General features: G+C 41.9%; 3 protein-coding genes across 5 annotated transcripts; all 3 read left to right on the plus strand.

The window, feature by feature from the left end:
* The first annotated feature begins 744 nt into the window (after positions 1-744).
* Positions 745-2687, plus strand: s100a11 (S100 calcium binding protein A11). Its single transcript, XM_003452449.5, has 3 exons — positions 745-899; positions 990-1124; positions 2356-2687. The coding sequence occupies exons 1-3, from the start codon at positions 774-776 to the stop codon at positions 2488-2490; spliced, it is 396 nt and encodes a 131-aa protein (XP_003452497.4). The 5' UTR covers positions 745-773; the 3' UTR covers positions 2491-2687.
* Positions 2688-4048: 1361 nt separating this feature from the next.
* On the plus strand, positions 4049-10961 carry s100u (S100 calcium binding protein U). Its single transcript, XM_003452490.5, has 3 exons — positions 4049-4269; positions 6827-6959; positions 7290-10961. The coding sequence occupies exons 2-3, from the start codon at positions 6840-6842 to the stop codon at positions 7797-7799; spliced, it is 630 nt and encodes a 209-aa protein (XP_003452538.1). The 5' UTR covers positions 4049-4269; positions 6827-6839; the 3' UTR covers positions 7800-10961.
* A 1949-nt stretch (positions 10962-12910) lies between these two features.
* Positions 12911-15226, plus strand: s100s (S100 calcium binding protein S). 3 transcript variants are annotated; one of them, XM_005457240.3, is made up of 4 exons: positions 12931-12986; positions 14281-14327; positions 14662-14815; positions 15008-15226. In XM_005457240.3, the coding sequence occupies exons 2-4, from the start codon at positions 14314-14316 to the stop codon at positions 15194-15196; spliced, it is 357 nt and encodes a 118-aa protein (XP_005457297.1). In that variant the 5' UTR covers positions 12931-12986; positions 14281-14313; the 3' UTR covers positions 15197-15226. The 3 variants fall into 3 exon arrangements, with proteins under 3 accessions (XP_003452539.1, XP_005457297.1, XP_013131348.1); XM_003452491.5 differs by lacking the exon at positions 14281-14327 and having other exon boundaries at positions 12911-12986; XM_013275894.3 differs by lacking the exon at positions 12931-12986 and having other exon boundaries at positions 13604-14327.
* Positions 15227-16045: the final 819 nt, after the last annotated feature.

Genomic DNA, 16045 nt, shown 5'->3' on the forward strand with positions numbered 1-16045 from the left:
CAAATACTCAACAGCTACACGTTCACAGGCACGAACACGCTTTCTGCTCACGCTGATACGACAGTCACAGACCTGACGCGCTGATGAACAAGAATGTCTGTCAGCGATTATGAAACTGCAGTGAGAGCTTACCATTCTTTAAATTCTACATACCAGTCATTATAGAAATGTTTCAGTACATGTTTGCTTCCTTCTGAGTTGGGCCCTTTTTACGAGTCCATCATGGAGACGTGATCTCATTTAAATGAAAAGGATGACTGGAAGGGTCATTGAGGTGCAGAGGGATTTTCAGCTATAAAATACTGAGACAATCCTGAGGAAGTGAAAGACAAGTGAAGTGCTGAGGGGGGGAAAAAAGATAAAATGTCTAAAGTTTAAATGCTGTTTTAATCTTTTTTAAAAGGTTTAATCAGCTTAGTGCAGTTGGAAAGGCTCACACATGACACTGTGTGTTTGTACCATATTATTTGAGTCATGTTTTGTATAAACTAATTACTGCTTAGGCATGCATGATTCGGTCACTTGATTAGAATGGCCTGATGCTACCACTAAATGCCTTGCTCTGCAAACTGAAATGGGTTTTGTGCTATCGTTAGTACAGTTTTGCCCTTTGTAGGGCAGAATGGCCGTTTTCTGTGTGTGTGTGTGTGTGTGTGTGTGTGTGTGTGTGTGTGTGTGTGTGTGTGTGCTTTGTTTTGACATCTGTCTCCAGAGAAGTGGAATCAGGCAGATAAGGGCAGCCTGCTGGCTGGGGGAGAAGGGGGAACGGTTTAATGTTTTCCGCTGATGTTTGCATCAGTCGTGAAGATGAAGCGTATATATTTGGAGAGGTGATGGTCACAGTCAAGGGACAAGGTTCTCAGTACTTATTGCGACACGCCGCACTGCAGACACAGAAAGTAAGACGGATGCTTTTTTCTTTCCTACGGCATCTCTTTATTTAAGCTCTTGTGTGAGAAATACATTCACTCTACTTGTTTATTTTGCAGGTCATCATGGAAGCTGCTATCTCAACCCTTGTCACCCAGTTCAAGACATATGCTGGGAAAGACGGATCCTCCAGCACCCTGAGTAAGGATGAGTTCCAACACCTGGTGGCTTCTCAGCTGCCCAACTATGTCAAGGTGCGATTCTTAAGTTGTTCTTCCTCTTTTCCTTGTTATTTGTGTCCCTGAGCACCCTACACACAGATATTAAAGAAACTAACTGTGGCATTGATCTGTTTGGCAAACGCACATTTTTTCTACTCTGAGCATTCACCCAAACATACATGCACTTTTCTATACTTAAGCACCTCGCCTGACATTCACTCATGCACACACATTCACACTGCACGCATCGGGGTCAACTTGGGGGTCAGCATATTACCAAAGGATACTTCGACATGCAAACTGGAGTAACCAGAGATTGAACCACCAGCCATCCGATTGGTAGACGACCCGCGCTACCTCCTGAACCACCACAACCACCCCAGCGTTTGGAGCCGTGTCACTCTTTGTTGCTCCACTGGTAGGGCTGTATCTCCACTGGTATTTAAATAGCAAATCAGTTTTAGCACCACACACTTTTAAAGATGCTGAGCAGTGTGTACAAATATTAAGATTACTCCCTTGGCAGCCAATCAGAAAAATCCTCCCTCATCATGTTGTATCATGTGTACTCTATACAACATGATGCACACTTTGCATGTAAAAATTCAACACTTGTGTGTGTAACATATATTATATTACTATAATTTTGCTATCGAATTCTAATACTGTGCATTTTAATTCTACATGCAACGTGTGACTGTACATCATGTGACATAATCCATTTTTTTACATCACTTAATGAGTTTCTCTGATTCTGATAATAACATTTTATACAAAATTGACTGATAAAATCACCATCTGCATCATAATGTCTGATTTTATTGTATTTACAGTGGAATTAAAAAACTGTCAATACATTTATTTGATTATAACAAAATCTTTAATTGATCAAATCCGTGGTCAGCTGATTCTTGTAAGGAGTGTAATTCTTGTAATTTGGGATTGTATCTCTGTGAAAGTGGAATGAAATTAACTATAAACTGTACACTATCAAGCAAAACACTTTGACTGCATATATAAGGTAGTAATCTAATGTGTTTTATAGCCCAATGGCCATAGTAACTTACAGGGTTTGAGCTCTTTTAATAGCTGTTTTCCCCATGATCAAGAAACGTTGTGAGTGTGCCTACAAATGCTTTTCGGGTGTTTTTGTTACTTCATTCAACCATTAGGTGGCAGGACAGTGTTTCAAAGTAGCTGATACCGCATCTGAGATCATTATATTGTATTGATCCTGAACTGTTCTTGTGATCACCCTCTGCAGAATGCCAGTGATCCCGCAGTCATCGACCAGCTCATGGGCTCACTGGATGAAAACAACGACGGGGAGCTGACTTTCTCCGAGTTCTGGCAGCTGATCGGAAAACTGGCGAGCAAGCAGGGAGGCTTCAGTCAGTAGAGCTCGTCGCTTTCTGTCAATCGAGACTGAAAGTGAGCTGATTGTGCAACGCCAATCGTCTCAGTTTATGCTTTTGAGTTCAAGACCGTTTGAATTCTTTTGTCACCCTGCTGGTGCCACTCTTCAGTTAACCATTTGTTGAATACAGGAAACTATGAATTAAAGGCTTGATTGTCTTAAACCACCAACAACAACCAGCACTGCCTCCTGTCATTCATTCACTATATTATATGATGTCCAGCCACCCACATTGTATTACAACCCTGATTTAGGGGGCTGTAATCCAATATGCATTACCACTATTACAACTACACCATCCAGACAATATCTTGTTGCATAGTGCTTTATAATACCTGTACAAAGCTGCTTGTCCAAGCATTAAGCAGGGATGATGTAAAAGCATAGCTTAGCCTTTGCTGTCCATCAGTGTGGCCTCTGCAAAAACATTCTATTATATTTTGCTTGTGCAGTTTAATTGCAATGTGCCTCTTCAGCTGGCAGTTCTTAGTGTTACGGTCACTTTGTATTAATTCCAATGTCTAGACAGAGTTATGTGTGCTGGCGTGCTCCCCAGCTGTTTTATAGCCTATAGGCCGGTTTTAATTTTGCCAGAGAGACATAAGGAGGTTCTGCTAACTGATTTGGAGAACAATGATCTTTAACTGATTAATAAATGTGACCTTTGTATCCAAGTTACACAGATTGAGGTGCCAGTGTGGGAGGAATGATGCAATGAGTCATCAACTCCAAAGTGATAGACAAAGTGAAGTTGGAACACACAAATGAATTGTCTGTATGAGCAACTCCCTTTGGTTTGAAGTCCAGAGCGTTACCAGATAGCATCAATGTGAAGGCTTCTTTAGAACTTATCAGCACAGAGTGGGGGATATTTATCTGTGGCATAAATTCAAAAGTCTCAAAAGCTCTTTCGAGGATCTGGAAAGACTGCTTTACCTCTTCAACCATTTTTGCAACCCACATTAGCTTTCCTGCAGTATATTCAGTAGAGTCCCTCGCCTCACCCTCACATTTCCAAAGTGTCAGCAGGAAAAAGAGACAGGCCATTATTTTTCAGCCTAATATAAGTTTTATCCTATTCTGTTAGTTTAAAAGCGTTAAAAAAGTATTTATTTATTTATTACAATTTTTATTTCCGTCAAAGAAAGTGGGTGCGTAAACTTGTGCCAATTGTGTGTTATTCAGAGACGTACAGATGTGTGTCTGTTTCACTTAAGACACATCCTCCCGCAAAATTTTGCAAGATTCTGGCGTATCGCTATGCTTTTTCTTTACTTTTAGTGAGTGAAATACTTTGGAAAACGCCTGAGCTGTGTGCAGATGAAGTAATCCCACCCGCCCTGTCTCCTCGTCCCAGCAGATGAAGCCGCTCCAAGCCACAAGCCTGCCTAGTTGGCGTGAAACTGAACAAATCACACATGACGTGAAACAGCTGGCTCGAGAGCCAAAGATAATTCCAATAAAAACCGAGTATAAGTGTTTTGATACACTTTCACTCCCTTTTCACGAAAGTTGGGGTCGCGCTTTTGCACATTCCCAATTCTCCGCTCTCTCTCTCTTCCAGGTACACGCCCTTTGACTTGTGAAGGGGGAAAAGTTTTAAGGACAGGAAAAAAAAACCTAAATCACGGAAGAGATTCTGCAGTCCTACTAGTTTGGCAAGTTCTCTGGGCGCAAAGCAGCGTAGAAAGGTGGGGAAGAGGGCAGAAACTCAAATTTGCGCACATTTGTACACTTCTCTTGTCCTGCAGGCTGTAAACGGTGAGTTAAAAGCGTCCTTTTTGGCTTATTTTAGTATTCTCCTCCGTGTATGCAGCTTATTTGCTCATCGGGGTTTTTTGCCACGTTTCGATAAACTCTCGCAAGAGCCATCCCATGAAATTTGGCCGCTGTCTGACTGCGGGACGGTTTCAATGACTCGACTCTACCGAAGTTTTGAGCTCACGTTGCACTTCCATTAAAAAAAAGTAAATCATTATAGTTAGTGGCTGTTTTGCTTTCATGTGCGTTTAAATTTTAGCTTTTACAGACTGTGTGGGATTGAAACATGAGCTCATTTTCTTGGAAAATATATTTGATATGATTAAGGCAGATGCCGACCATTTTGCCAAATGCCTATAAAAAATTAAGGTAACGCTGAGTGACAGTATTGGGCTTTAACGTGACACATCCACCGGGCATCCGGGTCGCGCGTAAAAGTGCATTTTTGAGAGATTTTTTGTGGGGGGTTTTACACCTTTGCGCATAATATGCTTTTAATCGAGAGGCCGTGAAGGCGGCAGTTTGTCTTGCTGAGTGGAGTTTTGTATAGTTGTGTCTGTCACTTGTGACAATTTTATTTGTTTTGGCTTAAATATTTAAAACTGGTCTACTTGTGGTATTTGGGATGAGTCCTGGAAAAACCGTCATGCTTGTGGACGATGTGGATTCCACATTGTCTGAGTTGTCTGTATTTGCAAACTTGGAAGAAAGACAATGACTGCGCGCTGTATTTTACAGCCACAACCCAACTTGTTCCTCTCTCAATATTTAATGCCACACTAGCGGTAGTATTGTCATTACTCTGCGCACGTACCGTATCACATTCGCTCGTTTGGAAACGCAACACTCAATCCTCTCTGGGCTCTGGAGGGAAATGGGAAACCTCTGGTTGTAGGCCTGTATATTTAATTATTTGCGCAGTAGTTTTGAGGGCCTTTAAGGCAAATAGCGGGGATTAATGTGCCTTCTCTCCCGAGTTCAACAAGGTGAAGCTCTGACGTGGGATATTTGTTTAAAATCCTGCGCGCTTTTAGAAGCTATTCAAGCAATACTGACTTACGGCAGGTCGTAGGTAAACAGTGAATGTGAGAAATGAAAGAAATGTCAGGCTGTAAATAGAAGAAATGTATTTTGAGTAGGACGCAGTTAAGCAGTTAAGGCTCTTGTGTATTCAGGCTGTGGAGGGTGTGTCACCGGCGGAGGAAGAAGTCCCCTAAAGTTCCTAAAAGGCCCGAGTTTGTTTGTTTTAGCATAACAAGAAATTAACAGTTTCTTCATCCATAGCTGGACAGTTTAAAACTGGTGAAACCAATTTTCTTTGAAAATGCTTACGCACACACACACACGCTTGTTTATAACTTTATTAGGTCACTATTGTTCAGTGACAGCTGTTTTGACGATCAGAGATGTGCTCACTCGCCTGCATGCAAACGTGTGGTTATATTGTGCGCTCTGTTGTGGCACAACAAGGTCAGACAGTTACAGAGCAGTAGGTCAGCTGCAAGTGTTAGATTTTAAACACTCTATGGTGTCAAAGCCTGCTGCTATTTAACATATGTTGAGACTGACACTAGCACCATAAACTTAAGGTGGGTGTTGTAAAGTACACATACTTTAGTAATTAATGATGTTAATTTTCTGCATGACAGCTTCCTTGTTGAAACAAAGAACAGTTTGCTTTTGCTTTTGCTTTGTACTTTGCGCTGCTACAATTGAATTCTGAAGTTGACATGCAAGATGTTTGCCTTAAACATATCTTCTCTCTGCGTTGGGACAGACTAACTCGGAACTAGCCTGTAAATTCCTGTCTAAGTGATTTTTAACAGGCAGCAATGAATGGAATTTCTGTAAACATGTGTCACCTATTGGCATGTTACACTTGGGGAAATGCCTGTAGACTATATGCACGAGTTTGTAAAGATCTAAGGTGCTGATAGTCTCTCTGTCAGACTCCAAACATCTGCAAAGGTTTTAATGTATAGGAATTGGCTGCTGATGTGTAATGAAAGAGTGATAATCCACAGCAGGCCTAATTGTCCCATTTGGTAGCGTGAAAGGGGGTAACAGAGTGAAAACAAGAAAGAGACAGTAGCAGGTAAGAGAGAGGCAAGTACAGCTGGCAAGGTAGCAAAAGCAAGACAGAATGAGGGAGAGGGGGAGCGGGAGAGAAGCGCAAACAGGGACTAGGTAATCCCTTAGGTAATCTGAAGCCCAGTCCCCTCGGTAGCTTCAGTAGATCAGATGACCTATCAAAGATCAGAACTTCCATTGTGTGTTACAGCTTGTCTCTCAATCAGACTCCCTCTCACCCTCTCCACTTATCTCACGTCACCATCCCTCCCTTATTGGAACTCAAGGCTCAACACCTGAAACGAAAGGACGCGCATGGAAATGAGGAGATCCTCTGTTTCATTTTCCACTGCATGTGCCTATTACTGCAACACACTTGAACCACACTGTCTCCACGCAACTTCCCTTAAACAGCACGCAACAGTGATTATTACTATCCATGTATCTATCTATCTATGATCATTGTTTTTATCTCTCCCTTTTTTAGAGAGAGAGAAGTCATGGAGAGTGCCATTCAGACCATGGTGAAGGTCTTCCTGAAGTCGTCCAAAGGAAGGGAGAGTCTAGGGAAGAAAGAATTCCAAAACCTTGTCTCATCCCAGCTGGGAAACATCCTCACGGTTAGGAAATCTTTGTTGAAATCTCAGAATTGTTGCTTATATTTGGATTATGTAATCATCTTCCATAAAAGCAGACAATGGTGTTGTGTTAGCCCTGACCAGCCTTAGCCTGTCCAGAGTTTTGAAATGTGAACTGTGAACAAATGTTGCTGTAATATACAGCCAGTACATGGGAAAAGTGATCCTGTATGATGAAATGACACGGATCAACATTATAATGTAAACGGAGCTACTGATAGAGGGCCATTTACTAATCATGTATGGTGATATGACCAGTAAGAGGTGAGGTAGAGTTACTAATCATCATGATTGTATGTGCCTACTATTCAGGACACGGACAGCAAAGACGCGATAGACAACATGGGTAAGGAGCTGGATAGCGACCAAGATGGCAAGGTTGGCTTTGAGGAGTTCATGAAGCTAGTCGGCTATGTGGCCTGCTCGCTGAGTGAGCAACGTTCGCTCGCCAAAGAGGAACCTGCACAGAATTCTGCATCTGCACAAGTGGCACAAAACGCCCCCAACAAGGAGGATCAGAAGCCCGAGGCGAACGAGGAAGCGAAGCCCGAGGCGAACGAAGAGGCAAAGCCAGCAGCAAGTGCTGAAGTGAAGGTAGAAGCAAACGCAGACGCAAAGGTAGAAGTAAAGGCAGAGGGGCAGACGCAGCCGGAGGCAGCAAAGGAAGCAGCAGTGGCAGACACAGCTGCAAAAGCAGGAGAAGCGGCTGTAAAAGCGGAGGAAAAGGTGGAGGAAACGGTAAAGGTGGGGGAAACTGCAGACAAGCTCCCCGCTGCTGTGAAGGAAGATGTGGAAAAGAAGACAGAGGAGGCGACCTCATAGGGGACAATTCATCCTTCACAACAAAAAGAGAAAAGAAATCACACTACACACATTCAAAACACTACACAAAGCACAGCCTTAACAATGTTAAAATGAATCGAAAAGCCACTAATGATTTTTTTTATGTTTCAAACACAGAACTTTGAAATAAAACAATATTGGGAAAAGTTAAAACACTACAAGACCAGCTCTAAAATAACGAAATATTCCTTTTTATAAGATAATAACTGTCAGTTTATTGCTTTGTACTACTAGTTACCACTATGTTCTTATGTACAGCATGTGCATCCCACTATATAGCACATTTACCTCATTATGATAATACACTATGATAGCATGCAGACGTACGCTATCCCGTGCATGCCGTGTCCCTGTGAAAACCTTGCTGCACACGTGACCAACGCACCACTGCCAACGAGACCTTTAGTTTAAACCCAAACCTTTTCCCACTTTTGTCTCTGTGTGGGCTTCCTGCACAGTTGTGGCATGCAGTCATTTGGGTCCTTGGTAAAACAGAAGTAAATTACATCTTAAAAGAATAGTTTGACATTTTAGGAAATATGCTTTTAAGATTAGTGGCCAAAAATTCCTTTACGTTAGATAGCTTTGAAACATCTGCCAGCATCCCGAAAGATAAGAAGATAAGAAATAACATTTTACAACAACTTTTCTGTTTAATCAGTTGTTCGCATCTTTTTAGAACAAAATACATTGATCATATCTGTTATTTAGTGCTAAAAGAGGGTAGCTGTTTTCCTCTTTAACTATAATTGATTTTCCATACAGACCCTAGGGTACTATTTTTCTTCTCTTCCAACTCTTTAAAGTGTATTTCTGAACGTGTCAAAGTGTTCCTGCATTGGGTGCATGAAAATCTGACAGTACATTTTTACTAACATTCTCGTGCTATATTTCTGATTGAGCATGACAATAAACAGAAGTGTTTTGCTGATGCTTTGCATTACTTCAGCTTGTCTTCACTGTGGTATTGGCCCCCTTTAAACCATCTTCTTCTTCTTCTTTCTCTTTCAAGTCTGCTTCACGGGCTCACTGTGCTGCAAAAGTTAACTTCATCTGGCATCTGCAGCATATTCTCGTCACTCTTAGTCTGCCATAAATTAGGAACTGGAAGATCAGGTGTGACCCTTGGCTAAATAATTAAGGTTCAGGGGTGGAATCCACACCAAAGGGCCATTAAGTGGCCAAAGGGGAGCCCAGATGAGCCTCATATGAGTGGGCTGGTCACTAGAGGGGCAGGTCAGAAAAGACGCTCTTGTAACCTAAGCTGAAGAGAAGAACATGATAACTAAAAGCCAAGAAGTCAAGCAGTCTTAACAGGTGTCACTTTTTTTTAAATTAGTGCCTATATTATTGTGTATTTGAGACAGCAGGTCCTTCCTATTTAACCCTTAGGTGCTGGGCAGCTCATTATCAGGAGTGATCCCTGGCAGCACAGGACAGAGGGGAGTGACAAGCAGAAATTTGACCTCTCTTTTGGAGGCTTTCCTTATAATTGCTCGTCGTCGTGGGTGTTTTTTGTTTTTTTTGTGGGTTTTTTTGCTGGTTTAGGCACCGTTTGTTCATCCTTATGTGTTTGTTTGTTACTCACACTCTCATTCTGTTTAAAGACCCTGTTTGACCTGCAACTGGATCCTTGGGCATTAGGCATTGGGAAACTACTGGATTAGGCATTTGATGGGTAACACACCCTGGGACACAAACAATTACATGAAAGTAATCCCGGGCTCCAGTGAACCTGCCCATCAGACGAGGTGGTAGTGTCAAAGGTATCATTGTCCGAGGTTGTGCTTTTTTTTAAGCAAAAAAAAAAAAAAAAGAAGAATACTGAGCCATCAATGTGTGAGCTTCTGCAAAAGGCTAATAATGAGATGTTGCATGCTTTTGGAAACTTATTACCATTTTATTACCATTATTGTGGCCATTATTTAAGTTCTACATGGCCTCTTTATAATTAACTTTTAAGCCTATACGTAACTCTTATCTGGACCACTATGGAGATAAACTTGAAAGTGTACTTCTTTGTCACATTATATGCAATTTGTTAATTACAATTTAATGATTTGCAAATTGTTTCATCATCAATAATGCACCCATGAAAACAAAAAGGTTTGTGTTGCAGGCCTGCTGTGTTGCAGGTCTGTGAGACCAGCTGCAAAGTGCTTCAGGCACACACATTTTGGGCAGCGAACCAAATGTGTACCTTATGTACTGTTAGAGCACCTGGCACCGCAAACCGCTCAACAGCAACACGGGCGAGACAAATAAGCTTTGAGTCATGTGACCGCCATGGCTCACTGCGACACTCCCATTGTAAATAACCTCATTTACACACTCTGCTCAGACTTTATACTCACAGTATGCTACGTTTCTCGCCGCAGTTATTATTAACACACTTACTGAACAATCGGGGCTTTTTACACTACGTTATGATTTCTTTTAATAAAATACGTATAATTTTTATATTGCAAATACATTTTGGTACTTCCTATGACTAATAGAACCATCATCTCTTAAATTGCTGCAGTCAGCTTCCTGTTTAACTTGCACTAACAGCAGATGCCGTGTTTTTGAAGTGAGCATACCTGGGTTGCACATCATCTAACAAAGGTAATCCCTTATTTGAATCTCTGCAATGATGACCTGTGAGAGCTGCAGTCTCTTTCAGAGAGCTTAAACTGTCTGCAATGGCAGTGTTATTATTCTGTCCCTTAGTGTAAACCCCACCCAGCTTTAACTCATGTAGATTAAAAACATGCTGGAACTGAGCACAGCAGATTTGCAGCGGGGATTGTTTGCCGTCGTGTTTTCGTTGCCACACAATGAATCTCATTCATTCTGAGATACAGAAGATGAAGATAACAGCATGCGTTAAGAATCTTCAAAGTGATACACGTACGAGTGTACGAACGTGTGAGTCATAATGTTTGTGATTACGGGGCCGTTCCCAGGGAACTGTGCAGGCTTTTATCACTGTGCATTAATGCAGTCCTGCCAAGTACAGCAGTTGGACTTATTCAGGTCCACTGACCTGTTCAGTAAACTTTATTATGCAGATTTTTTAACTTCATATGTAACGCTGTATCGTTTTGGATCATTTTATGTAAAGTGTAATGGCTAATATTGAATAAACTGTGACAATAACAAGTTTTTGTAGATTTTTCAATTAAAAATCCTGGTGTCGGTTTTAAGGTTTTTACAAATCAGGACATAAAATACCAGAAAGTAAGAAGCTTATCTGGCTGATGATGCACCACAACTTACAGGTTAACATAATCTGTGAAGTACAGAAAGTAAAAGCATCACTGCATGGGTGTTTTGCGCAAGTGTGCCCTTGAGCTTGAGCACAATTTGGATGAAGATCCATGAAGTACAAGAAGATGAAATTCTGTTGAATTGTTAAAGAATGACATGAGGTAAAAATCTATCCATCCATTTTCTATCATTTAATGGTAACGGTCAGTAAAATTATTCTAATACAACCTCAGATGAAAATCAGCACCCGACAGATTACACAGTTTCATCATTTATTTAAAAGAAATTAAGCCAAAATGCAGAATCAGTGAGAAAAACTAAATACAGCCTTACTGCTTCCAAAGGAATTAAGAGGGTAAGTGTTAGCAGAGTGCCATGAAGGAAAGACATAAGCAATGATCTTAAAGAAGCATTTGTTGCTGCCCTTCGATCTCAGAAGGCGGTACTTTCCCATTCCCAAACAAGTTTTGGTCCATCATTCTACTGTGATGTGCAAAGCTGGTAGAGACATACCCTAAAAGACTGGCAGCTGTAATTGCAGCAAAAGGTGGTTCTACAAAGTATTGACTCAGGGGGCTGAATAATTACGCACACCCCACTTTTCAGTTATTTATTTGTAAAAAATGTTTGGAATCATGTATGATTTTCGTTCCACTTCTCACGTGTACACCACTTTGCATTGGTCTTTCACGTGGAATTCCAATAAAATTGATTCATGTTTGTGGCTGTAATGTGACAAAATGTGGAAAAGTTCAAGGGGGCCGAATACTTTTGCAAGCCACTGTAGGTGGAAAGACAGTTGTCAATCATTCCAGGAATGGGCAGCCCAGCAAATTCACCCAAAGTACAGACCATGCAATGCTTAGAGACTCTGCAAACACCCAAGAGTTGAATTGGAGACTCTACAGGTCTCAGTTAGCATGTTAAATGTTAGAAATTAGAAAAGACTAAAAAAGTGTGGTGTTTTGGAAGAGTTTCCAAGAAAAAACTGATCTAAAATGAACATTGCAACAGAGCTTAGATTTGCAAAATTGCATCTGAACAAATCCCAAGGCTTCTGAAACAGCCTTGGGCAGACGAGACCAAAATGGAGATGTGTGGCCATGAAGCACACCTCATATCAACTGTCCTGCACGGTGGTGGAGGGGTGATGATTTAGGCTTGTTTTGCAGGTGCACGACCTGGGCAACTTGCAGTCATTAAGTTCACCATGAACTCTAGAGTGAAATGTGAGGCCATCTGTCTGACAGCTAAAGCTTAACCCAAACTGGGTCATTCAACAAGCACAGCAGCAAATCTACAACAGAATGGCTGAAAAAGAAAAGAATCAAGATTCTGCAATGGACAGATCAAAGTCCCGACCTCAAACTGATTGAAATGTTGTGGCAGGACCTTAAAAGAGCCGTGCGTAAACGAATGGCGGCAAACCTCAATGAACTGAAGCAACGCTGACAAGAAGAAAAATTTCTCTGATAAAGTTATAAAGAAAACGAGTGCTTCAAGTTATTGCTGCTAAAGGCGGTTATATAAGCTAATGAATCATAGGGCGTACTTAATTTTTTACACACTGCCTCTGCATTTTGATTTAGTCTTAAATACTGATACAGTGTAATATATCACACGTTATTCATCTGAGGCTGTTTTTACATAAATTCCTTTTCATGACTGTATGCATATGTGATGAAGAGAGGAGGGGAGTTGAACACCTGCGCAGAGAGAGAGAGATGTAAAGGAAACTGAAGTAGTATACGTAAGTGGGTGAAGGAGTTGGGGGTTGGGGGGGGGTTAAGGAGGAGGAGGGAGAGGTACAGGTGATATTTAAGCCACTGGCAAACTCTCTCCCCATCCATCTCCGCCTTGGCTCTGTCCCCTGCACCTCTTCAAAGACAAAGGAGGCCCTCCATCAGTGCTCAGGTAAGACGGATAGCTTGGATTTTGGACTTTCTCCTCTGTATCCGATGAAAGTTTCTTTGTAAAGTGTTTTAGCAGCTGCACAGCCGAAGTAAATACTCAAACGCCGTTAGTGCAGAACGGATAGTGGGCACTCAGCAGCAGACTTGGAAAACAAACTGCGTGAGTCAGTTGGTGATTTTTTTGTCTGGACAAAGCACTGCTGGCTTTCCACTGATGTGCAAGCTTTGAGAGGAGCATGACAGGAAATTTGCACGTCAGTGAAATATGGAAACAAGCGAAGCCAGTAGGGATTTGTGGCAGAGCAGCAGAGCACTGGTAGGAAAGATAATATACTGAACATACTGGACATACCAAATCTTTTAGTCTCAGCATGTCTTGTTCCATTAAGCTGATTATCTTTTTCTTTTTTAAAAACTCGAGATATTTAACGTCACGCATCACTCAACGCGGATATTGTTTCATCGTTAAGATAACTTCATACATATGCATTATTACCATACTCACTCCTGTGTCACTGATAGCATTTCCGTCTCCATGGCTTCCTTTTGTATTGTGCCAGTCAGTGAGACAGTGACCCCTATAGATTTTCCAGTGAGCCAGCTTTGGTGTCCACTGGCCTCGTCTTTTGTCTGTGCTGCCTGCAGCTCTGACCTCTCTGGTACAATGCTCTGCAGCATGACGAGAAGCAATAACCGGTGACTGACATTAACATCCCTGTCTCCTTTTGTCAGAGATGATAATTAATAAATCATGCACAGGGGAGCATGGCAGACTGATTGTGCCCTTTGGTGTTACGTGTGGTAAGGATTAGCATCAACACAGCTCTGCACACTGTTTTCCAGTTAATAGGTCCCTGAACTTTAAACTTTGGGCCAAAAGCTGAATGCATCTTAGCAAGCATGGAATTGAAGTCCCTCATCTGTATGCACTAGTTAGTGTATATGCTGGCACCTCAGGTTACTTGCCCCCTTAGTTTCTAAATGTCGTTACCAGGCAAGTGTTGTGTTTCACTTGTGGTTTCCATTTGAATGATAAGACTTGTTACAGGATCAGCAAATAGGGAGATGTGGTTTACATCGAAACCACTCATTGCTGATGCCGTGGAGTTAATTGGTACATGCATTACCAATTCAGCTTACAACACCGATAACCCAAGGATCAAAGAACAATGAACAATGAAGAGTGTGCTTTTTTTGTTGTTGTTGTTTTATTTGGGGGGGGGGTTGTGTTTTTGGAAAACCCATCACACTCATGCTTCATTGACAGTGACTTATCTGTGTCTGTGTGTGCACAGTCTCTCCACGAGTCCAGCACAAGAAGCTCCACGATGCCGGACACAATGTGTGTAAGATTGTTCAAAAAAAGCTTTCCCAAAGCTATCCTGCATCTTTCCACCCAAACCTCTGAAATGTAAAACCTACTAAGGTTACACACACACACATATAGTGACCTTAGTAGACTCTGCAATGCATGCAGAGTATTATTAAACCCAGTGTCTAGAAAATGGGAAAAACCTCTCAGCTTTGCTTTCCTTCCTTCCATCCATCCATCCATCAACTATCACTCTTATGGAGGTGGCTTCACCCTTGACTGCTATGTGACCGCACATGCAGCTGGGGCTGGAGCGGGCATTATGTGGCAGAGTCTGACCTCTTTACTTGAATCCCCCTTCCAGCATGTCCAAGGAGCCCAGTTCCAACCTGGAGAGTGCCATGCAGATGCTCATAAAGACCTTCCACAAGTATTCAGGGAAGGAAGGCGACAAGTACACTCTGAGCCGGGGCGAACTGAAGGAGCTGCTACTAGAGGAGCTGGGGAGTTACTTAGGGGTAATAATGTGGTTTGCACACTAACACACTAATACAGTTTACAAATATGCATGATGCAAGTGAAGATATTAACTCATCTCCTCAGACACACAAGAACGAACAAGCCTGTGCAGTTATGTATGCCCACAGATGCACGTGCATAACACCTAACGCATTCTTAAGCCTGTCTCTCTCTCTGTTCCTCGCTGACAGAGCTCCAAAGATAATGAAGCAGTTGAGAAGGTGATGAACGACTTGGACGCCAACAACGACGGGGAGGTGGACTTCACCGAGTTCATCATTCTGATGGGCGCCCTCACAGTCGCCTGCAACGACTTCTTCCTGGAGTACAAAACAGACGACAAACCCAAAGATGGCGAGTCAGCGCAGAAGAAAGATTGAATCACTGCAAAAGAAGGAGGGGGGGAGGAGGGGGGGGGGGGAGAAAAGTGAGATGGAGAGGGTGTAAAAGAACTGTAAATCAGGAGAGGAGATAGAGGACAGAAGTGCAATGGCTTCTCTTTTTTTGTCTTATGCAATATGTAAACACTACAGCTACACACGAGAGAAGAGGTCCAGCGCTTTAGTTTATGGTTTCACAGAACACGGAGCATTTAGGAGGAGTAGTGTTTTTCCTTCTGCAACTGTTTCTCATACCACAGCTTATCCGGAGCTTGTTGCACTGTTCTCAGAGCAGTGGCTAGTTTTATATACACGACAGGGTTAATTTCAGCTTCTTCTAACTCAAATTCAGCAGTCCCTTAGATTTAATAAGGCACGGGAAAGACAGGAAGTTTGGGGATGTTTGAGAATGTCTTGCACGTGAATAACTTGAGAACATATATGTAGTCACAGAATAAGTTACAGATTATACCAGCGTATGTACTCAGTCTTGAAAATATTTACGATTTGTCCCCTCTCTTTTGCTTTTGTAATCTTTTCAAAATATTAAACATGGCATTTAACCAAATATTAAGCGTGGTGTTTGCAGTGTCACGTACTTGAAAATATAAGCGGACTCTTACAATGCAAAAGTACAAATCTATCATTTGTCACAAAAGCATTCTCCGGCACATGTGGCAGCTGGAAATCAAGTTAAATGCGAGTGTAAGCACTGACATTTTGTGAGTGCTGCTTGTCTGTGTGTGTGTGTTTATGCATGTCTGTGTGTATCTGTATATTGGGGATTCCCACAGAGTAAACTGCTCCAGCTCACACATCCTGCCAACAATATCCTGCAAGTCTTGTTCC

Source organism: Oreochromis niloticus, linkage group LG22 (assembly GCF_001858045.2).
Source record: "Oreochromis niloticus isolate F11D_XX linkage group LG22, O_niloticus_UMD_NMBU, whole genome shotgun sequence".
In the NCBI taxonomy this organism is placed as follows: Eukaryota; Metazoa; Chordata; class Actinopteri; order Cichliformes; family Cichlidae; genus Oreochromis; species Oreochromis niloticus.